This window comes from Gymnoscopelus braueri, assembly GCF_963280865.1.
Source record: "Gymnoscopelus braueri genome assembly, chromosome: 23".
NCBI classification, from domain to species: domain Eukaryota; kingdom Metazoa; phylum Chordata; class Actinopteri; order Myctophiformes; family Myctophidae; genus Gymnoscopelus; species Gymnoscopelus braueri.
Window position 1 is genome coordinate 22,038,455 of NC_137625.1, and position 25,613 is coordinate 22,064,067.

The 25,613-nt window shown below is 42.5% G+C and overlaps 1 protein-coding gene across 5 annotated transcripts in view; it reads left to right on the plus strand.

The window, feature by feature from the left end:
- The window catches only part of magi2a (membrane associated guanylate kinase, WW and PDZ domain containing 2a), a gene marked incomplete at its 5' end in the record, with an annotated part of 338,913 nt that overhangs the window by 206,179 nt on the left and 107,121 nt on the right, over positions 1-25,613 (plus strand). For all 5 annotated transcript variants that reach the window (XM_080420917.1, XM_080420918.1, XM_080420919.1 and 2 more), the window contains 3 exons: positions 5,359-5,577; positions 16,049-16,262; positions 23,143-23,222. In XM_080420917.1, the coding sequence (XP_080277043.1) occupies positions 5,359-5,577; positions 16,049-16,262; positions 23,143-23,222 (513 nt within the window). The remainder of the gene's footprint in view (positions 1-5,358; positions 5,578-16,048; positions 16,263-23,142; positions 23,223-25,613) is intronic.

Here is a 25,613-nt window from a genome sequence, read left to right on the forward strand (position 1 = left end):
ACAGCACCGTAGGATATCCCAGCCTAAAGTCAACAGGTTACTTATAGACAAGAACTGGCAAATGTAAGACAGGGGTTCCCGGTTTGACCAGTCAATGTGACATGGACTTGGAAAGGTCAAAGCTCTCAGATGGGTAAATTGTTCTACTAATAACGTTAATGAATGTACTGGATTACACTGTGACGACATTCATCTCATGTATAAAGACCCTGAGGATCTTGTAAGATTCTCAGCAGACCTGCCGCGGTAAGCTCTTGTATATTGGCTATGCATGGCTGACTATTTAAATAAACTAATATGCGATTATAACTCGTCGTTGTCTGTCGTAATGTTGTTTAATAAGTTAACAATTTCTTCACACTTTAACTGGCTGGAAGAGCTAGCTACAGTAGCCAAGGCTAATCTGAATAGTAAAACCCATGGGGAACCACTACGTACCAAATCTGTCACCAACAGGCAGAGATTTGGAGAATCTAGACTCTGGAGACTGAGTCCTGTACTCAGAAGGATAAACCATGAAATCTTAACCATCTGTTTTCCATGCATACAATGGATCAAAGGCAACCCACACACTGAAGCTGAGCTCATAAACAGCAACTGTCTGCCTGACACACCTAGGACATCTAACAGTGCTGTATCTTGTTATGTTGTATCTATGTTGGAACACAGTCTGTATGTTTGTGGCAAGTGTTATGTAGTGTTGATTTTGTCGACTAAAACTATGACGAAAAATGTTCGTCGACTACAAAAACTAAATAAAAACTAAGCTATGATGACTAAATCTAAGACTAAATATATTGACATTTTTGTCAACAAATAAAAACTACACTAAAATGTTAGTGAGGGACTAGTGGAGAAGAGATCCAGTAGAACTAAAAGAGAAGTCATTTTAAGTTTGGTTGCGCTCGGGTGTTGCGCTCTGAAAATAGCAGATCTACAAGCTCACAACGTGTCGCAGCGCAACGCGTTGTGAGCTTGTAGATCTGCTATTGTCAGCATGCAACCAATTGTAAAATCAGCCATTACGACGCCATCAAGGCCTGCCTAAATACAATCTAGTCGACTAAATCAACTGTAGATTTAGTCGACTATAACTAGACCAAAACTAAAACATTTCAGATGACTACAATATGACAAAAACTGAATGTCTTTTGAATTTATTCAAAAGACTATGACTAAAACTAAATCAAAATTTGCTGTCAAAATCAACACTGGTGTTATGCCTATGTGCGTGCCCTGTGCACGTGTATACGCCAGTGCCAGTTTATGTTGCACAGGCAGTGTGTCTGCCTGATTGCAGATAGACGGGGGACTGGAGAATAGGCTCTATGCGCAGCTGCCATATTGGAAAGAAATTGGGCCTCTTCCTTATTTCCTTCACAGGTCTTACCAATTATACTAATTAAGGCTCTGTTCCTGTTCTAATCAAACAGAGTCAGGGTGCTGATATCGTGCATGTTGGCTCACTGGAAACATTCTGCTACACCGGTGAGTCTCAAAGTGTGGTCCAGGTACACTAATGGTTCCGTGAGGGGGTTCCAAATGGCCCCCTGCGGGTGTGTCAGGGGCAAAACTGTGTATTTTTTACCTATTTCCCAATTTCGTCTCAAAACGTTAAAGGCCTACAGATGTTTGTAGTAAAGACAGGTTGGTAAAATGATATACCGCTGTGAAACAAAATGTTTAAATTGGGTTTTTGTTTTGACAGCTTCTGCCAAAGCCTTTGACACGGAAGAGCGTCCTCGATCTGCAGATCAGGAGCACGCTTCCGTGTTAAGTTAAACACCTGGAAATAGTTTAAAAGAAAAATGCACAGTTTTGATCGGCACCCCAGCTATAGACCATATTCACACGGCGGCCATATTGCCATTAAGTCAATGAAATGCCACCCCAGTTGCCACCCCAGTTGCCACAGCAACGCAATGTTAAATTCCAAAATGGCCACCGTGTGAATATGGACTATACGGGAGGTTACAGATGCGTCTAATATCGCAAGTGATCAAATGATGGAACTGTCGCAACCAAACATAAAATGACTTGTCTTTTAGTTCTACTGGATCTCTTCTCCACTAGTCCCTCCCTCCCTATATTAGTCTAGTTTTCATTTGTTGACGAAATTGTCAATATATTTAGTCTTAGTTAAAGTCATCATAGCTTAGTTTTTATTTAGTTTTTATTTAGTTTTAGTCAGTGAAAAAAGGTAGTCGACAAACTTTTTCCGTCATAGTTTTAGTCGACGAAATCAACACTGCTGCCCAGAGCTGTGGAGTTGGTTCTGAACAGACCAATGCTGAGGGAGAAAGACAGAGAGCGAAACACAGTGTTAACACTTACAGTAGTAAGTGAACATTCTTTCCCAGACACTATAGTCTGAACCACACAGGAATCCTGCTGTATGCTAGAGAAATCGACTGCACACTTTGATAACTGATTGGTGAGCACAGGAGGTGACTGATGAGTCAGCAAAAATAAGAAACCCTGTCAAATGAGCGCGTGTGCGAGTGTGAGTGTGTGAGAGAGAGACACATAGAGTGAATTAGTGTGTGGGTGTGTGCATGAGTGTTGAAGAGTGCAAAAGGGCAAACCGACGTTTGTCTGACTTGACATGAGCTCTAGCTCCAAGCTCGTATGTTCACGGATCCGGACTCTCTCTTTCTCAGGTGTTTCGCCCAGGTGGGCGTGGTTTTGAGGTTAGGTTAAGGCAGTGGTTCCCAAACAGTGGGTCACGGACCCATTTTTATGGGTCCGTGTAAACATCCCTTTTTTTACTTCTTATTTAAAAAAGATCTATATTTCAAACGGTTTTCAATTAATTTTTTCATTTATTTTGTCACAATTATTCATACAAAATCTGAATTCCATTAAAAAATACATTTAAAAAAACTTTAGAAATAGTGAAAAGATCTACAAGCTCACAACGCGTCTGCTGTTTTCACTAGTTTGGGTCCCGGCGCCCGGGGAGACATCAAATTGCTCTTTTGGGTCACAACCCAAAAAGTTTGGGAACCACTGGGATAGGGTTAGGTTTAGGCATAATAACCACGCCCACCTGGGCGAAACACCAAAGAAAGAGGGAGCCCCTTCACGGATCAGCTATAGCTTTAAGTTAAAGGGATATTTCACTTTCAAAAAAACTTTTGGTGATTTCATAGTCTACTCAGGCTTTTGTGAGCCCTGCAGACAGTTTTTAAGTTGCTTGATTCAATATTTAGATATTAGATATTCATTTTATCAGACACGCCCCTTCCTATACAAACCCATTGTAACTTCAAACTCCATTTTTAACATGTTAGATTCATCAAAAACACCCGTCCTTGGTTCTGGTGACTCATACCGCTCCCCTAATACGCGAGGGGGCCGTGTTTTTTCAATTACTTTTTTCATTTATTTTTAATATTTTTTTGGAAAATGAAAAAAAAAATACAATAACAAAATAAAATAAAATACATGAAAAAGATTCTCGGAAAAACACGGCCCCCTCATGCATTAGGAGGGCAGTGTGAGTCAACAAAACCAAGGACGGGTGTTTTTGATGAATCTAACATGGTTAAAATGGAGTTTGAAGGGGTTTGTATACAGTAGGAAGGGCGTGTCTGATCAAATGAATATCAAATATCTAAATACTGAATCGAGGAACTTAAAAACTGTCTGGGGGGCTCACAAATGCTTGAGTAGATGATAAAATCCCCCAAAGTTTTTTTGGAAGTGAAAATATCCCTTTAACACAGAACAAGGACGTCAACAGGCACTCCTCTTCCTCCTCTCCCGGTGGACCATCATGCCATTCTGTTATTCTGTCTGCTGTTTTTGTTTATCGTCGGATCTGTTTTGTGTTTGCTGTTTTGATGTTGAGTTTAGGCATTCAGCTGCTGCCTCTCGCCCCCTAACCTGACTGACAAAATGAGTGCCATGGTGGAATAAGTTCAAATCTTTGCAAGCACACAAAAGCCCAAATAACAAGCCCTAGCTGTCACCAAAATGCACAACACACTCTCATTTCTTGTCATTTTCATTTGCACAGACAAAATGTTTTTCTTCTTTTTGTTTTATTGTACAATGTTACAAAATAGAAACCAGTGGGGGAAAAGAAAAGTTATTACAGTCAGTAAACAACTTGAAAACATGCTTTTCCTTTTTAATATTAAATTGAAAAGTAGTTGTGCTCATTGCTTTTTTTTTTTACATCTTTTCTCTCACTAGGGGAGTTTGTGCTATAGGTGCTATAGGGCAGTGGTTCTGAACGTGAGGTTTGGGGGCCCTCGAAGGGGTACCAGAGGATACCCCTTCTGCCACCTGAAGCCTAGCAACAAAAATAGCCGATCTACAAGCTCACAACGCCTCGTGCTGCGAGGCGTTGAAAAAGATATGCCAGGGATTGAAAAGATATGCCAGGGACCCCCATAAGAGAAGATTTTTTACAGCTCTAGCAGCGATTCTCAACCATTTTAATTTCAAGGACCCCCAGTTTGACATGCATTAGGCTACGGACCCCCATTTATTGCCATTTCTATCTCTGGGACCACAAACTATATTGTAAAATCAATGTTAATTTAACTCTGAGAGTGTACAAATGGAACCGTTAGGGTCCATTTGGTTCCATATGTTACACTCGGCAACATAATTAAATTCACAAACTCTAACCTAGTTTCAACCATGAGTATTCCAACAATGTAAAACAAACGACACATCAGCGTGTTTAAGCACCGGATCTAATCTAAATACCAAGTGTGCCTAGCTAGCTGAAGCACAGCTTCTCTTATTGAAGGGAATGGTAATAGACACTCTGATTGGTTTAATTAACGCCCTAAACACGGACAAAACTAATTCATAGCCTTAACACCACCTGGTGCTGTGTGCTCTGTTTGCAGTCAAAAAATGCGACCCCTACAACACCCACAATTTGCGCTTGGTGAGGTCTCTGCGCCTAGAACCATGTATTGCCAACATAGGGCCCTCAGAGTTAAATTGGGGTTGGGATAGAAGAGATAGACATCATATCAAATGGGGATCCATGGCCTAATGCTTGTCAAACTGAGGATCCTTGAAGTTAAAAAGGTTGAGAATCACTGCTGTAGAATTCTATGGCCAAGGGCAACGTATACAAAATGCAAGCTTGTGTCATGTTAAACATGCAACATGCAAATGTTTCTCACTCTCTCTCTCCTCTGCTCTCTGTCTCTCTCTCTCTCTCTCTCTCTCCTCTTTTTCTCTCTCCTCTTCTCTCTCTCTCTCTCTCTCACTTGTTTGTGTATTTTTGTCACACACATGTGTGACCTACCTACCCGCATGTGCATGTACATGCGTTTTGCATACACATGTGCACGTGGTCACGTTTGCGTGCGTCTCCCCTGGTTGCAGATAACTACTACGGCACGCCCAAGCCTCCAGCCGAGCCCTGCAGCGCCCTGCTGAATGTAACGGACCAGCTGCTGCCCGGCGCCAGACCCAGCTCCGAGGGCAAGAGGAGACGCAACAAGTCGGTCAGCAACATGGAGAAGGCCAGCATCGAGCCTCCCGAGGAAGAGGAGGAGGAGAGGCCCGTCGTGGTCAACGGCAACGGCGTCGCCGTCACCCCAGGTGAGCCCCTCGTTCTCCACAGACAGACGTACGTAGGACGCAGTGAACACGTTGAAGGACTTTTTTTCTCCCGATGTATTTTGTCACTGACGTCGAGTTTAGACAATCATCTGCTGCCCCTATCCTGAGTGACAAATGAGTGCCATGGAGGATTAAAGTTTTTAGTCTTTTATAATAACTCTTTGACTGCGGACGACGCGATAACGCGTCAAGTGCTACTTTGTCCAGTTGGCCGTCGACGCGCTCGACGCGCTGGACGCGCGTTCATTGTTTAATCTCTGATTGCGCTATGCTGCTTAATATTCAATGTTATTCTCGAGTTCCACTTACTTCACGGACATCTGCATCCGGTTTCATGACCTGGATTCCGTTTCCGGTTTTTGATTCTTTTCCCCAGTCATTTTCGTCCAAAATAGGTAAATAAACGGTCTTTCACACGGTATGACGGACAAACGGACAGTTTCTCTTCTATAATCTATGGTCTGGGTGACGATCAGTCATCGCCGTCGTATATCACAACGTAATTTTCGCCGATCAAAACAATGGGGGGGACGTCACATCCGTTTTCATGTTTTTCCTTGTCTAATCTATGAAGAAGGGTGAGAGAGACCCAATGACATGATCAAAGCTGTCATGTGCTGCGCTCTAGTGGCGGATTTGTGCTGGGTCTTTACATTATGTGTCCTTAAATTATTTTCATGAGAAAAATTCAAAATATAAAAATAAAAAAACACGAAAATTGCTGGCACTGGGGGAGTACTTTATGAAAATACTCTGGCAGTCAAAGAGTTAATAACAATAATACATACAATTTATATAGAGCTTTTCTAGGTACTGAAAGTCGCTTTACAGAGCAGATAAAAACAACTTTATTAGAACAGACTAGTTAAAAAGGATTAAGGACTATAAAAGAAAGATAAAGGTAAACAAAACAAAAGGGAGGGGCAGCGGTTGGGGTTTTATGTGGGGAATGCGATTCTGAAAAGGTGGGTTTTGAGTGTGGTTTTAAACATGCTGAGGGTGGGGGCAGCTCTGATGTGAGCAGTGGTGGAAAGTAACTAAGTACATTTACTTAAGTACTGTACTTAAGTACAATTTTGAGGTATTTGTACTTTATTTGAGTATTTCCAATTTCCAATACTTTTACTTCTACTCCACTACATCTCAGAGGCAAATATTGTACTTTTACTCCACTACATATACTTGAAAACTTTAGTTACTAGTTACTTTTCAGATATAAACTATGATATAATGAAACATACATTAACCACTTTAGCCCTATTTTATACCTTGGCTATTTGAAAATAGCCGATCTACAAGCTCACAACGCGTCGCATCGCGACGCGTTGTGAGCTTGTAGATCTGCTATTTTCAAATATTTAGTACTTTTACTTTAGGTACTTTAAGTACATTTTGATGCCAATACTTTTGTACTTTTACTCAAGTACATTTTTAATTCCGGACTTTTACTTGTAACAGAGTATTTTTATATTGCAGTATTGGTACTTTTACTTAAGTAAAGAATTTGAGTACTTTTTCCACCACTGGATGTGAGCAGCCGCCGACAAGGCCCCCGTCACCCCAGGTTTGTTTATTTGTCCAGAAGGGTGTCCAGGAGGTTGGCATCACCCGACCTGAGGGAGCGGGAGGGGGGGCGTGGCGTTTTGAGTCCAGAGATGTAGCGGGGGGGCCTGGTTTTTGAGGGTCTTGTAGGTGGTGGATAGGATTTTAAAGTCAATTCGATGCTTGACTGGGAGCCAGTGAAGGTCACGGAGGACTGGTGTGATGTGGTCCTTGGATCGGGTTTTAGTGAGCAGGCGGGCGGCGGAATTTTGTACATATACTGTAGTTTATTGAGGACCTTGGTGGTGACGCCACAGAGTAGACTGTTGCAGTAGTCGAGGCGGGGTGTAATGAAGGCATGTATGAGTGTTTCAGCCGCAGTGTGTGAAAGGCTGGGACGGAGGAGGGCAATGTTGCGGAGATGGAAGAAGGCAGTTTTGGTGATGTGGTTGACATGGGACTGGAAGGAGAGAGTGGGGTCCAGGATGACACCCAGGTTGCGGACTTGGGGTGACGATGGAGCCGTATATACAGTATATACATTAAACCATTAAGACCTTAGGCTGATTCTACAAATGCCATCTAAACCAGTAGTTCTCAAACGTTTTCGTTATTCAAAATGTATTCAAGATTTTTGAAACTTTTTCAAAAATCTTCAAAAATAGCAGGTGTATCTATTTTTGAATAGCCAACGCTAAAAGTCTAAAATGACACTGACGCTTTCCCGGTTTTAAAGGCTTAACACTAACATTACAAGCAGAGCAAGAGCATCGCAAGCACACATGAAGACAAAATAACAAGCCCCTGTCACCACCAGAAGAAAAACAAAAGAAAAAGATGGTCACACACACTTTCTTCTCTCGTTTTTCTTTTGCACAAACAAGTCGCTGACTGTCACTGCTATAACTCCTACAGTTGGTCCTAGGGAGAGAGCACAGGAAACCATGTCTCCCCCCTGATACATGCGGTGTCGAGGCCACTTGTTTTCACCTGACAGCGAGCAGTTTCACTGGGAGGATGTAATACATGCAGACGGACAAGCTATTCCTCCCACTTCCACACCCCAGTGAACAGGCGCCCTGTCCTGACCAACCTGTAGCTGTTGTTGCTATTGCAGCGACTTGAGATCGCCCTCCTCCCTTTCTGCCTTCCCTCCTGCGAATACGGCCAGTGTCTTGCCAAGTCAGATGCACCTCTGCATGGCGGTGGGCAGGAACTTTACGCCTGTGCCAACTGAGCGCCAAGGGACCTGTATTTTTTACACTCTCAGAGTTAAATTAATACCTTTTTGTGTTTGTTTTCTGAGACTATGTTTTCACTGCCGTCCGTCCGTCCGTCCGTCCGTCCGTCCGTGTGTCCGTCTGTGAGCAATCACCCTTGGAGCAATTGACATGAAACTTTGCACCACACTCCCACTCCTCCCAGTAGGCCACATTTCCACGTTTTGGCTTATAACTCAGAGGTTTTGCATTAAAAAAAATGAAATTCCCTGGATTCCTTGGATCATGACACAACCCACCCTCACATCAGCCACGTCTATTTTTGCCTGACAGGATTTTCAGCCATTTTTGCTTTTCTTGTTTTCTTTTTGCTATTACTGCTACAGATTTTGTCCAAACCTCACACAAATCGGTACACATCTCTTGTGGTCACAAGATTAAGATGTATCAGTCAGATTGGTCATATTCCATTGCAATCAGCTATGATTGGCTTCAGTGGTGGAAAAAAGTACTCAAATGTTTTACTTAAGTAAAAGTATCAATACTGCACTGTAGAAGTACTCTGTTACAAGTCAAAGTCCGGAATTCCAAATTTACTTGAGTTAAAGTACAGAAGTATTGGCATCAAAATGTACTTAAAGTACCAAAAGTAAAAGTACAAAATGTTTTGAAAATAGCCGATCTACAAGCTCACAACGCGTTGCAAAGCGACGCGTTGTGAGCTTGTAGATCGGCTATTTTCAAATAGCCTATGTATAAAATAGGCTATAATATTATGATATTACGAAACATACATTAACCACTTTTGATGTATGTTTCGTAATATCATAATATATATCTGAAAAGTAACTAGTAACTTAAGTTTTCACGTAATTGTAGTGGAGTAAAAGTACAATATTTGCCTCCGAGATGTAGTGGAGTAGAATTAAAAGTATTGGAAATTGGAAATACTCAAGTAAAGTACAAATACCTCAAAATTGTACTTCAGTACAGTACTTAAGTAAATGTACTTAGTTACTTTCCACCACTGATTGGCTTTCAAAGTGGCAGAGGAGTGCACTTTTAGTTTTTTACTGTGTAGATCACCATGTTCTCTTGATGCAAGGTCACACACACTCCCATCTACAAAAAGTCCACCGTCTTTTACTTTTAAGTAGGCATGTAACGATTCACTCAACTCACGATACGATTCGAATCACGATTCGAGGTTCACGATACGATTTTTCACGATTTTTAAGCACATTTATTTTTGAGACAAATTACTGAAAAACCTTGATTATTTCTCTTACAAAAATCATGTATTTTTTAACAACTGTATTTTCTCTCGTCCTCTTTTCAATATATGAAATTAAGCCTTTTTTATTATTCATGAGGTACATGCATTAACTGTAAGGTACACATTAAGACATATACTTTTTTATCTGTAAAATAATAACTTTAAATATATAAGTATTATGAAATAAATGAATTTTAAAACATATGTCCCAGATGAAATACATTATAAAGAAAACCTTCAAATAAACAAATTAAGGCTTAGCCTTTGTTCCAAGCTTGGGATTTACAAGTATATTTTTATCTATGCTATATTCTCAGCATTCTGTACACATTTATGTAATAAGGTTAACTGTTTTAAACTGTTCCAAATGAGATTAGATTAAAAATTAATTGATTAATATCAATGTAATTCGCTATATATCTGACAGACAGTGTTGAAAGGAGTTTGACGTTGTCAGCAGTCTGATACAATTGTTAAATTATTATTATTCATATAGATTATTATTCATTGTACTCTGCAGCGGCAGCCGCACCGAGGCGCTCCAGAATTAGCCGTTTTCATTAGAAGCCTATCAGTTGTATGTTTCCTACAGAGTTTAAATCAGACAGGCTAACAACAGCTAACAATATTGTCAGATGGGGGAGGGGGTAAACGGTATAGTTTGGGCTTTTCATCAATCAAATAAACATGTTTACATGCGACGCACATTTCCCTCTTTATGCAGTGCGATCGCCTAGTTGTTTAGATTTCATAGCCTGAGAGGACGTGAACCCCACTCTCCGTTCATAGCCTGCCGTTGAGTGAGTGAAGAAGAGACCCACGGAGGCAGCTATGGTGGCCCTGAGGGGACAAAATAGTAGGCGGATAACAAGGAAAGGAGTCTGACTCGATTGCGCCCTCTGCTGGTTGCATCGCGATGTCATATTTTATTGCATCGATTTAAATCGTCACCACTTTGAATCGATTTAAATCGATATACGATAAATCGTTACATGCCTACTTTTAAGTCATAGTAGTCTCCCTTAGCGCGGCTGCCTAGCAACAGCAGTTGATCTTTTTTTAAATGAATTTATGGCAGCTTAACACCTTTGAGTTATTGCATAGCTCTGACCGGGCATGGAAGTGTGTTGTAAGACTACGCTAATCGCACGATGTGGACAGCATGAATAATCGCTGACTGCTGTAGTGCAAATTATATGGTACAGTATGTGAATTTAATGCAGGATTATTCGCGTTACCGCACGTGCCATGCGACCTTAGGTCTAGTCATCATTAAACTGTCCCATCCCAGATGGCATGAAGAGATATAGAGATATATTGATTAACCCATTAAGACCTGGAACGCATCTCTGTCATTTTTAGATTTGAGCTAAAAAGCTTTATTTTACACTTTGGCTATTAAAAAAAATAGCAGATCTACAAGCTACATGAGCTTGTAGATCTATTTTTGTGTGCAAATCTTTGAATATATATTGTTTTAAAGCAAACATTTTTAACTAAAATCTTTGCTTCTAGGGGTCCCTGGGACAAAATATTTTGAGATGGGGGGTCCGCGAACAAATACATTTTGGGGTCCTTGACAGGAAAAAGTACCACTGACATAGAAACATACGTTTTTTCAAAAAACAGTTAGGATTTAGAAGACATTTTGTAGAATCTACCTCAGGTCTTAATAGGTTAACATAATTTAAACGCACGCACGCACGCACGCACGCACGCACGCACGCACGCACGCACGCACGCACGCACGCACGCACGCACGCACGCACGCACGCACGCACGCACGCACGCACGCACGCACGCACGCACGCACGCACGCACGCACACACACACACACACACACACACACACACACACACACACACACACACACACACACACACACACACACACACACACACACACACACACACACACACACAGTCCCTTGGTGATATGGAGTGATGAGGAGGTGATTCAAAAAGGCATTAGATTTGTATTCATCCACATCCTAAACCATACTTGGGTCCTATGACTATATACCAGAGGGACTGAAAAGGCTTTTTGATGAGGAAGTGCCATAGAAGATAAGGTTTTTGAGCTTAAAGAAGTAGTTCACCCAAAAGATAACTTATTTTCTATCAACTACACACCCCATGAAGCCTTGAATTTGAGATTTCTTTTGTCACATTCCTAAGCCAATAATTTGATTACCGACGGAAAGATGCTAATGTATCCGGTAGGAGATACAAAGGAGTCTCTTTGAGTCTCCTACCGGAAATACACCCGGTCATCAAATTATTGGCTCAGGAATGCGTCAAAAACATAAAAATCTCCATGAATTCAAGGCTTCATGGGGTGTGTGATTGATAGAGAATAAGTAATTTTTTTGGGTGAACTACTCCTTTAAGGAAGTTAGGCCTATCATTCAAAAAGGAGTAGAGTTGACTCATTGTGTCCTGTAAACCAGGGGTTCGCAAACTTTTTTGGCCCAGGTACCCCTTGGAGGGGAGATTTTTTTCCAGGTACCCCCTCATCCTTGCAACACCGATAAGCATATACTTACAACTACATGTGTACATTTAGATACCATTGGAACGATTTGTATTAAAAACGTTTCAATCAAAATCATTCAGACCCATTTCATAGTCATAAACAGAAACCACTACTACTATACTGATGGAGCTGTTTTTTCCTTATCACCCACACAAAGTACCAGACAATTTCATAAAGGCGACAAAGAAAATTCAGCCTCGAACACAGGCAGCCATTTGGTTATAAAGATTATATTCAGACAGAGAGACTGGGAAGGTTACAGTATCACAGGTATGGTAGGCATCATCGGTCGTGTCTCTCTGAAGTTGAACAGAGAAAGCACTGGATTTTAACAGCGTCCGTTAACATAAACATATGACATCATGGAAGACAGATCAAGCGTCCAGCCGTCGGAGGTGTAATCCTGCCATTGGTGGAGAGTGATGATGCTAGTTGTTGTCAGATGAAGATGATGAGGATGGTAGATGATGAAGATGATGATGATGGTGTGACAGTTTATCTTTGGACAAACAGCGTCCACATGTCTCAGACAACACGTTGACCTCGGCTCTGACCGGTCACTGGTCAGTGGTGACTTCGTTGCACTGAAAGAATGGTTATCGTATCGGAGGGACAGAGATGAAGTGTTCTCAGAACAGTCCCTTACTTAACTAGAAATATTGACATAACTCGAGGAGCCGACAGATAGCAACAAAAAGCCTGTAGCTAGTTTGACCTTGCATAGACAGAGAGAGAATAGGAGAGTACAGAAGCACATTTAACAGGACTGAATTAGGCCAATATGACACCATTATATTAATTTGACATTTAAAGCTGGTTTATGACCCTAGACACATTATGATAAATATGATAAGGAGATTAACTCTATCATATACTTTTCAAGTAACTGATCTTAATGGTTCAGACTTCAGAAAATGAACACTTCTATAGTCCTAATAAAAATAGACATGTAAAATCACCAGTCTAAATGTGACTTTTAGTAGGTGCTTATTTTTTTTTAATAATAAACGTATTATTAGGGATGTTCGATATGGACTTTTTTGCCAATATCCGATATTCCGATATTGTCCAACTCTTAATTTCCGATTCCGATATCAACCGATACCGATATATGCGGTATCTTTTCACCAAAAGTCAACTAATTATCAGGTAACAACATCACATATCTAACAAGTAAGACGCGCGAACGCTGGAAGCGAACGCAGCTCGAAAATATTGTGTATTTACGGACTTGTAATCCGTGTTATTTCACCGTGATGGGGAGAGAACATTGACATTGTGTGTGTGTGTGTGTGTGTGTGTGTGTGTGTGTGTGTGTGTGTGTGTGTGTGTGTGTGTGTGTGTGTGTGTGTATGTGCGTGTGTGTGTGTTTTGCAGGCTGTTGTGCATTTTAATCAGAGCATTGTCTAAATTCCTGCACTCTGGCGCACTCTGGCGCACTCTGGCGGCTGCACACAGGCAGTGCATGCACACAGAGAGACACACACACAGACAGACAGAGACACACACACCCCGAGCACGGTTTCATAGTAAGCTCCACTTGCGCGGAGGCGCGCCTTCAGCGCGCCTCCTTCCGCTGCGTTCGCAATCAAATAAAATAGCTATAGTTGCGAACGCGGAAGGAGGCGCGGAAGGAGGCGCGGAAGGAGGCGCGGAAGGAGGCACGGAAGGAGGAGCGGCGAAGCCGCGCCTCCGACCAAGTGGAGCTTACTATGTAACCGTGCTCGGGTTGTGTGTGTGTGTGTGTGTGTGTGTGTCTCTGTGTGCAGCCGCACTCTCATTGGCTCGCGCCCCCATGTGACTCACGTGCGTGCACTGCCTGTGTGCAGCCGCCAGAGTGCGCCAGAGTGCAGAAATCTAGACAATGCTCTGATTAAAATGCACAACAGCTTGCAAAACACACACACACACACTCACACACACACACACACACACACACACACACACACACACACACACACACACACACACACACACACACACACACACACACACACACACAATGTCAATGTTCTCTCCCCATCACGGTGAAATAACACGGATTACAAGTCCGTAAATACACAATATTTTCGAGCTGCGTTCGCTTCCAGCGTTCGCGCGTCTTACTTGTATCAATATAATATCTAATAAACATCTAATACGTCTACTACAGTATAATACAGTGATGTTGTTAGGTTTCCAATGAAATTAGTCCTGGGACTCACTGGTGGTCATTTGAATGAGTCCCACTAATCTTAGATTAGATGTTGGCCTATTTGACAGTGCAGAAGCATAATTGCTTTGATGCCTATAACATTAACGAACAAACACACCTGCCCTCTGCAGTGCTCTAATTTGAAAGTGAGTGGAGTCTAATTTCTCTGCAAAAGCCCTTGAATATGATGGAATATGATTAAGGATTACTGTGACTATGGTAAACTCACATTTCATATCGCAAAACGTTTTTATTTATTTTTTTATAAAAAATAATAATTCATAATCAGAATTATGCGTCGCGGACCCCTCCACTTTGAGAACCGTGGCTGTAAACTACTTCAGGTGCTATTGATGCCATAACGTTTGCTCTTGATGTTTGTGGCGGCCGAGGCGGGTGATTTCCCAGAGTTGACTCTTGAAAAGTCCTGATGAGCGCGTGCTGCCATCGGGCTGCACCTCCAGCTGCGTCTTAGAGCTGTGGATGGAGGGCTTGCCGTGCTTCAGCTAGCCTAGGCAGGGATTTGCTCTGGCCATCAATGACCAGATTGCGGGGCTGACCACAGGAGCTGAAGAGGGAAATCAATAGAGCACACACTGTGTGGCGCTGTGTGGTGTGAGCAGATGGCAACGTTGCTCTTCTTGCCTTACCTTCGTCTACACCTCTGAATCTACCGGACCAGTCTCTATTAAATATTTCCCCCTCGTTTTCCCTCTCCCAGCATCCGGTGGTTCCTCTCTAGGAGACACACACACACACACACACACACACACACACACACACACACACACACACACGGACACACCATCTCTCGACCACAACACAGGGGACACAAACTAGGGCACATCAGGCAGCTTCTCTCCATCTATTCTTGCCTTTGCTTTCTCTCTCTCTTTTTGTTTTTCCTTTATTCAATCATACTCTCTCTCTCTCATCCCCTTCACCTCCTATATTTTCTCTGTCCCCCGTGTCATTGCTTTTCTCTACCTATTCCTAATCTATATCCTTTTTTTTCCTCTGCTGGCTCCACCTCTGGTCCCCTGACAGTCAATCAGTCAGCTCCCTATATAGTCTCCTACCCTTCCTCCTCTCTGACTTCTACCTCTCCATTCTTCACCTCCGTTCCCCTCTCTCTCATTCTCCTCATCCCCTCTTCTTCTTCCTGAGTGATAATATCAGCCTTGACTCCAGTGGTGGAAAGTAACGAAGTACATTTACTTAAGTACTGTACTTAAGTACAATTTTGAGTTATTTGTACTTTACTTGAGTATTTCCAATTTCCAATACTTTTACTACTACTTCACTACATCGCAGAGGCAAATATTGTACTTTTACTCCACTACAATTATTTGAAAACTTTAGTTACTTTGCAGATAATAATTATGATATTATAAAACATACATTAACCACTTTAGCCCTATATTATATATAGGCTATTTGAAAATAGCCGATAGAGCTGCTATTTTCAAACATTTTAGTACTTTTACTTTTGGTACTTTAAGTAGATTTTGATGCCAATACGTTTTGTACTTTGTTAAGTAAATTTAGAATTCTAGACTTTTACTTGTAACAGAGTATTTCTATATTGTAGTATCGATACTTTTACTTAAGTAAAGAATCTGAGTACTTTTTCCACCACTGCTTGACTCATCTGCCAACCCCCTCACGCCCCCCTCTTTGCAGAGTCCAGTGAGCATGAAGACAAGAGCACGGATGCTTCGGGTGACCTCCCTACACTGCAGAGCGCCCCGGCGGATGCCCCGCCCGAGGGCCCCCAAGAGGACGGACAGTCCCCTAAGTTGGAGGCCCCCAAACCGGAGGAGAACGACGACCTCGGACCCCTGCCGGATAACTGGGAGATGGCCTACACAGAGAAGGGAGAGGTTTACTTCATCGAGTGAGTGTCATGATACTTAAGTGCACTGTATGAAATCCAGTGGTGGAAAGTAACTAAGTACATTTACTTAAGTACTGTACTTAATTAAGTACATTACTTGAGTATTTCCAATTTCCAATACTTTTCCTTCTACTCCACTACATCTCAGAGGCAAATATTGTACTTTTACTCCACTACAATTATTTGAAAAATGTAGTTACTAGTTACTTTGCAGATATAAATTATTACATTATAAAACATACATCAACCACTTTAGCCCTGTTTTACACCTAGGCTATTTGAAAATAGCAGATGCGTTGTGAGCTTGTAGATCTGCTATTTTCAAACATTTAGTACTTTTACTTTTGGTACTTTAAGTACATTTTGATACCAATACTTTTGTACTTTTGCTCAAGTACATTTTTAATTCCGGACTTTTACTTGTAACAGAGTACTTCGACATTGCAGTATTGATACTTTTTACTTGTTTAAGTAAAACATTTGAGTACTTTTTCCACGACTGATAAAATCTTCTGTTACAGTAATTTATCCATTTGTAACTCAGAGAGTGTACAAATGTAACCAAGTGGACTCAGAGTTAAATGAACTCTGAGGATTTGACTGTGTAGCCATGGACATGTACATTCACTTATGTCCGCAGAAGCCCCCCCCCATATGCATTTAATATGAGTGTCTATGCCGCATTTTGTCCTTGTACAATTAGCAGATTGTATGAAACAAACTAGCGTCTCACTGACAACCAGGCTTCGAGGATAACATTTGTTGTTGTCTGAAAAGACACCAAAAGAAACACACGATTTTTTTTTTATGCCTTCAAATTCCCATTAGCGCTGGAGCAAAAGGCGTAGCAATAATTCATGAAACACGCTCTGAAAATTGGGATTACTGCTGTGTGTGTGTGTGTGCTCACACGGCCAGCACACAGCTGATTGTTGTGAGTTTAAAACGATTTAGAGGTCCCACAGAATGCATTGTTTTGGCAGCAGAGAAAGGAAGACTAAGCTTGACCAGGAAACCTTTAAAAGAAACTAGTAGAGAGAGAGAGAGAGAGACACACACACACACACACACACACACACACACACACACACACACACACACACACACACACACACACACACACACACACACACACACACACACACACACACACACACACACACTGCAGCAGCAGCCTCGTAATGATTTCTCTGGGTATGTTTCCTTGACTGGCACAAAGTTGGTGTTATACAAGCTCTGAGATTAAATTCATTGGAACGCTTTAGGTTTTTACTGCAGCAGTTAAACTGTGTATGTGAGACTTCATTAGAAGTGAATAACGGAGCTGTGTGTGTGTGTGTGTGTGTGTGTGTGTGTGTGTGTGTGTGTGTGTGTGTGTGTGTGTGTGTGTGTGTGTGTGTGTGTGTGTGTGTGTGTGTGCGCGCGTGTGCGTGCAGATATTAGTTGGTGCGTGCACATGCCCAATCATTCATACCCTCCTCCCTGCAAGAAACTATGAACTTGAACTTATAAAGAGATTATTCCTGTATTAACTACAGATCCCAGGAAGTCAGTTAATCATTAAAATGATTATGCTACCTCTCTAAATACGTCTGCATCTTAACCCATTAAGACCTGAAGCCGATTCTACGGATGTGTACTACATCCCAACAGTTTTCTGTTTTTTGGCACTCAGTGCCGCGCTATGAGCTTGTATATCTGCTATTTTTGAATAGCCAAAGTGTAAAATAATGCTTTTTTTTTTGTTGTTGCTCAAATCAAAAAATGACACAGATGCGTTCCCGGTCTTAAAGGGTTAATGCCCCTTGCTAGCATCATAAACTTGCATCCGGGAAGTGATGCCAAGCTAAGAAATGAGACGATGCCTGGGCTATAGGTGAAGACTTATCGTGGCTGTCAGACAGTGAATTTGCCACAGAGAGGCAAGCTTTTTAATTGCACCCCCCTCCAGTGAAAAGGGAGGGGAAAAAATCACCATATGTCTCCTCCTCCTCCTCCCAAAACGAACCTCACTCTGCCACATCCATCAAGCGCATCATGGAGCTAATGCGGTTAGCCCCAGTGAATCTGGAGGGTTTTTAGTTATTTACATTTTAAAATTTTCCGGGGAGAAGGGCAAGTGGAGAGTGAAGTCATTGATGCCGGTTGCCAATGGGGTGCTTGCCTTTGATTGGCCTCCATGTGAGATCAATTCTGAGATGGGCACTCGGGTGGCGCAGTGGTAAAGTCACTGCCCACCACCACGGAGGTTGTGGGTTCAAATCCACCGTGGTGCATCCGGCTTTGTCGAGCATCTACTACACAAACACAGTTGGCCCGTGTTCAGGGGAGGGAAGCCAGGTGGGGATGAGGGTGATATCGGTCATTGCTCGTACTCCTACGGGCAGCACCTGCCAGCGGGGAGTGTTGGCCGGGAGGAGTAGGACGAAGGCTCTACGTCCTCCTGGTGGGGGCTCCTCAGTGGCAGGTGAGTCGGTAGGATACGACAGTGACAACACAGAGATGTGTGTGGGGAGGAATTAAATTGGCATGACGACTAAATTGGGGAGAAAAAGGGGTACAAAATGATTGGCTACTCTAAATAAATAAAAAAATGTAGAGATAGGAAACCAAGGACAGAGAGAGGAGAGATGTGCAACACAAGGCAGGGGGCGTGTTTGAACCTGGGTCCTTGTACTCACAAGGAGCATAAGGGTACGTTCGGAAATTACGCACCGGAGCACACTCGCCTATTAGTTTGTATTGGCCAGTGTGCTCAGTGCTGTATTTTCGAACGCACCCTATATATGTCCGTGCACTACAGCAGTGGTTCTCAAACCTTTCATGTCAAGGACCCCCAAATTGACACTTATTAGCCCGTGGACCACCCATTTGAAAAGATATGCCAGGGACCCCCATAAGAGAAGGTTTTTACGGCTGTAGCAGTGATTTCCAACCATTTTCATTTCAAGGACCCCCAGTTTGACATGCGTCAGGGCTACAGACCCCCATTTAATGGCATTTCTATCTCTGGGACCCCAATTTATATTGTAAAATCAATGTTAATTTAACTCTGAGAGTGTACAAATGGAACCATTTGGGTCCATTTGTACACTCTCAGAGTTACAGACCCACAGACCCTTAAGGGTCCATTTGGTTCCTAACTATCTATCATTTAGCTGGGGACCCCCTGGAACTCCCTCAAGGACCCCTGGGGGTCCCCGGACCCCACTTTGAGAACCAAAGCACAACAGTAACTGGCTGAGCCAACACGCGCCCATATGAGAAATCAGTTGATCTACTATGCTAGTACCCAGTACCCACAATCCCCAGCGAGAGAGGCAGGCGGCATCGGTGGTGTGGAGGTAGAGGAAGAAGAAGGGAGGGTTGTGGAGGTAGAGGAAGAAGGGAGCGTTGTGGAGGTAGAGGAAGAAGAAGGGAGGGTTGTGGAGGTAGAGGAAGAAGGGAGCGTTGTGGAGGTAGAGGAAGAAGAAGGGAGCGTTGTGGAGGTAGAGGGAGAAGAAGGGAGTGTTGTGGACGGATGACGGTCTCAGAGTGAGGAATGAAAGACAGGAACAGCAGGAAAGAAAAGAGAGTGAGAGAGAAAATAGATGGGCTTGGAAGAGAGACAGACATTGTGCAGGTGTGTGAGCATGTGATGGTGTCACACCCCCGGTTGGGTGAGGGTAGTGAAGTAACCCTTAGTACTTTCAAGTACAACCAGACATGTTTGTAATGATGGCCAGGCACGCAGATAGGCAAGTGTTCACAGTTTTATTTCCCCCAAGAATAAGGCAAAAACAAAAGGAGACCAGTCGTCTGTAACATAGAAAATAAAGAAACATTCAAAAACGTATAACTTCAAATAATCTAAATTCAATTCAAGTATTATAATAAAAATAAAATACAACAAATGATCTAATGATTATAGTGAATTATATAATAACAAATAAACAAATACATTTAAACTCATTACAAAAATAACACCTCCTTAGAGACTGGAAAACTCCTGAGAAGCTGAAACCTCTCTCAGGGGACAGCAGACTACCTGAACATGAACAGCTAACCCCTATAGATGGGTTTCCGCGCGACGTCATCACAGAGCAGAGTGTGCAATCTGCGCATGCGCGGGGGAGAACGAACCGGAAGCGCCATTCACTCTCTCGTTATTTTCGGGATTTAGATAGGCATAATGCTGCTATTATAGGCATAATAGGCATAATGCTGCTATTATATACAAACAGATCCAACTTTCGACAAATCATTTTTATTGAGTAAAGAAGATATTACAAACTGCATCATTTAATCTACTTTCATTAAACCTGGTGAAGACCATTTATTTTCTGAATGTACAATGGCCAGAGCTGCTGCGGGTAATAGCGCCCTCTACAGGCTCATCCCGCCACTGCGCGCGCATCATCCTCTCATGTTTACAAACAGGAAACCCATCTATATAGCCCCATGGCCCCTCCCACCAGAACGAACCAAATACTCAGGGTGATTTTTGATACTGTCACTTCTGTTCACGAGCTATAAACAGACACAAAATACATGAGGTACATTTCATTTAAGCTTGCAGATCTTTGCTTTTCAATGTAATGTCCAGTGTTCCTCTTCAACACCTTGAAAACCTCTTTTACAAAACAGATACAAAACCTTGTCCTCAGACAAGATGGCTTGACCCAAATTGGCCAAATCAGTGGGTGCAGGTGTGTCTCCTGACAAACCTATAAATTGGTCTGAACCCCACCCTGACTCTTTTAGAATCCAGTCCAGAGCCATAGTCCATATTCACAAGGCGGCCATTTTGGAATTTAGCATTGCGTTGCTGTGGCAACTGGGGTGGCATTTCATTGACTTAATGGCAATATGGCCGCCGTGTGAATATGGTCTATTGTGAGAGAGAGAATGATTTGTTTGTTAATGTCTGAATAAATAACCTTAAAGCTTTCATGACATTCAGTTTTACAACACATTAAAAGTGTTTGTCATGGTCCTTCAAAAGGTGTATAAAACGTTTTAACTGAGAATCCCAAAAATAAATCTTTGCCTGCGGGTGTCGCTGTTGAGGGATTTTGCCTGTCAATCATCGCCTCTGCTCCGCCCCCCCCCCCCCCACCAAAGGAAAGGATAGGGGAGGGGCGAGGAGGAGAGTGGGCGGGAATAATGGACCATGACCTCACAGTCCAAGGGCCAATCACAGATTACTTTTCAGCCTAATTATTCAGAAAACCCCAGACCCCAGAAAATCCACTGAATGTTCAAAGTTCAGTTTTTTTTGGGTGTAATTGAGGTCATAAAACCCCCCAAAAAACATGCAAAATAAAAAAAGTGAAAATGAATGTCATAGAACCTTTAAACTTTGTATTTGGTGGTTTCTGTTTGTCCACACAACCTAACAATTGTGCACCATTGATAGGCCATGTGTCAGATCAGTGACTGATACTGGTATACAGTATATGTGTGTGTGTATGCATGTATGCAGTCAAATTCTCAGTGTTGTGTGTGTGTGTGTGTGTGTGTGTGTGTGTGTGTGTGTGTGTGTGTGTGTGTGTGTGTGTGTGTGTGTGTGTGTGTGTGTGTGTGTGTGTGTGTGTGTGTGTGTGTGTGTGTGTGTGTGTGTGTGTGTGTGTGTGTGTGTGTGTGTGTGTGTGTGTGTGTGTAAATGCGAGAGGTAGCGACAGAGATGAGAGCCAGATCCTACTCACCTCCTGTTACTGTAGCCACTTTGTATGTCATCGCTCCCTCCCTCTCTCTCTCTCCCCCTCCCTCCCTCCTGTTGGGATACTGAACGGCGGCCATTGTGGCTCCGTCGCCTCCGATGAGTTGAGGAGATGGGTCAAGTTTCCTGGCACGATGCTGTATCTGATCTGACTCCAGATCTCTCTCTCTCTCTCTCTCTCTCTCTCTCTCTCTCTCTCTCTCTCTCTCTCTCTCTCTCTCTCTCTCTCTCTCTCTGCCTGTGGATGTAGCTGCCAAGCCCACAGCTGTTCCCCTCCATCACTCCTCCTCTCACCCCACTATCTCTCTCTCTCTCTCTCTCTCTCTCTCTCTCTCTCTCTCTCTCTCTCTCTCTCTCTCTCCCCCTCCCGCTTGCTGCCAGCCCTGCTAATGAGAAAACAGTGAGCAAATTAACAGTATTGATTGCCGTTTGGTTGAACCTCACGCTCTTTTCTCTCCCTCAACACCTTCTTTTTTTTTTAACCCATTAAGACCGGGAACGCATCTGTGTCATTTTAAGATTTATTTTGGCATTCAAAAATAGCAGATATACAAGCTCATCATAGCATGGCACCGAGTGCCGCGCTATGAGCTTGTAGATATGCTATATTTCGAGAAAATAAATTTTGAAAATGTGTGCAAATCTTTGAATACGTTTTTAACTAAAATCTTTGCTTCTGCGGGTCCCTGTAACAAAATATTTTCAGATGGGGGTCCGTGGCCCAAATACATATCATTTTGGGAGGTCCTAGACATGAAAAAGTTTAAGAACCACTGATATATAGCAACATAAGTAAAAGGAAAACAAAAAAAGATTTTAGAATCTTTATTTAGAAGACATTTGTAGAATCCCCAGAAGCAATAAGATTTGAGTTACAAATGTTCGCTTTAAAATATATATATATATTGAAAGATTTTCACAATTTTTCAAAAATAGCAGATCTACAAGCTCATAGCGCGGCACTCGGTGCCGCGCTATGAGCTTGTAGATCTGCTATTTTTGAATAGCCAAAGGAAGCTAAAAATGACACACAGATGTGTTCCCGGTCTTACTGGGTTATGGGGTGGGCATGCGCAACAGCCTTACAGGGGGATGATGAAAAAAAAAGAAACACTTTATCTCTCTCTCTCTTTTCATCTCCCTCACTCACTCATCTCTCTGGCGTTCTGTCTTCAACAGCCACAACACCAAGACCACGTCGTGGCTGGACCCCAGGCTAGCCAAGAAGGCCAAGCCCCCCGAGGAATGCAAAGAGGACGGTGAGTAGCCTACTGTCTGTCCGTCTTGTCTCGCGTCGTTTCCTCACCCCTGGTCCGCCGTCTTTGCTGTCCTTTTCTGACCCGTTTCCACATGCGTTCGCTTGTGTCGATGATAGTGAGTTGCATCCAAACAATTGCCCTGTACTGTGAAGTGTTGATTTAACTCTCTCTTCGTATACTCTCAAATGGATCAATGAAAACTGTGCACTACAGCTTTCCATGCAGTGTTCATTTCGTCGACTATGATGAAAAATGTTCGTCGACTACCTTTTTTCACTGACGAAAACTACATAAAAACTAAGCTATGATGACAAAAATTATGACTAAATATATTGACATTTCCGTCAACAAATAAAAACTAGACTAAAATGTTATGGAGGGACGAGTGGAGAAGAGATCCAGTAGAACTAAGACGAGTCATTTTATGTTTGGTTGCGCTGGGGTGATGCGCTCTGAAAATAGCAGATCTACAAGCTCACAACGCTGCAACGCGTTGTGAGCTTGTAGATCGGTCTATTTTCAGCATGCAAGTGATGCCGTTAAGACAATAAATGTTTGTCGACAAAATCAACTGTTAGATTTAGTAAACTAAAACTAGACTAAAACATTTCAGATGACTAGAATATGACTAAAACTAAATGAAATTTTGTTCAAAAGACTATGACTATAAAACTAAATAAATACTTGCCGTCACTCCGCACACGCACGCACGCACGCACACACACACGCACACGCACGCAGTAGAAAAATCAAGATGGATGGATGTCACTGAAGTAAGTGTGTATGGTGGGGGGGGGGGGGTTTGCGAGTCTGAGATGGACAGGAACAACTGCTGGGAAATAAATAAATGATGTGTGTTGTTTGACGTGTGTATGTGCTGTTGCGTGTTGGTGTTAGTGCTTGGTCAGGGGCGCGAGGTGGGTGGGTTTATTTGTGTCTATATTCCCTGGTAAACAATCCACCCTGCAGCAATATGGTGCCTCTAAAAGTAGTTTAGGAACATGTTACTGCATTGCACACAGACATAGGCGTACGCCCGCACACACGCTGAGGGAGTGGGTTAGGTCTGGGTCACATGATATTTCTGAATCATTGTCCCATGTATTGTTTTGAGTCCCTTTTAACCCTGCAAGACCCGGATATATTTCTACTTACAAAAAAAAATAATCAACCTTTCAGATGGTGTTTTAGGAGTACTTTGGAGAGGAAAATATAATGTTTTTAAAAAAAAATAGTTTTCGTAAGGTTTTATTGAAATGTTGTAATATTACAACAGTGGGTCTAACGGGTAGCAGAATTTCCTATAGGCCATTTTTACTCACTGTCAGAATAGCATGGCAAATGTCTATATACTTCACTAAAACAACTTAAGGGTTCATTTATATGGTTATGGTTTATCATTTGGCCTCAGAACAGTATACATTATGAATAATATTGGGCCTCAGAACAGTACATTATGAATAATAACATCAATAAGCCATATTTTTAAGAATTTTGATTTTATTAAAAGAACAAAATGAAAAACAGTACAATGAATGTACTAAAGAAACCTAATTACAATATACACTGGTCACAATGTGATGCAAACAGCCCTCCACCGAAGACCAATTCACACCTGCTCAAAATGAAACGGGCACCCCCTCTCATCCATCAATTTGAACACCATTTACAATCACTTGCTTTTTAGCAGTGATAGTCCCAGAAACAGTTTCTGTCTCCTGAAATGCACAGACGAACACCACACTTGTGGCAGAGTAAGCTGGTGTAACTTGAACAGCCACTATTCCTGCAGCGCCCCCTCTCTGTCTTCCGTGGGAGGTGTCCAACTTGGTCCTGGCGCACATCTGATGGCCGATGTTGACATGGTGCCTTGCATGGATTGCAGTCTGGACACATCCCTTGCAGTGAAGCGAGGCTCTCTCCTTGCTTGTGGCATTCTGGGTTTGGCGTGTTTGGCCGGTTGGGGGGGGGGGCAGTGGGTCAGTGGGTCAGTGGGTTCACTGGGTTCACTGGGTGGATGGTTTTCTTTGGACTCCTCTCCACAGGCCTCTTCATCCGACTCTTCATCAGTTTCAGTAAAGTCGATGTCCACATCACTCTCTCCATGCATTACAATATCCAACACATCCCTTGCAGTGAAGCGAGGCTCTCTCCTTGCTTGTGGCATTCTGAAATGAAAATAAAGAAATACCATTAGTACATTAGTACTAGCACATCTCACTGCAGGTACATATTTCACAAGTCACACAATACTGTCTGGCCAACCTATTGTACTTTGCTTATCCTCACAAGTGGCATCAGTGATGATGGTACTTAGCACTATCAGTGATGAATGATGATGCTTAGCCTAACAAAGGGATTGGGGATGACTGTAAGTGGGCAATCCCAACA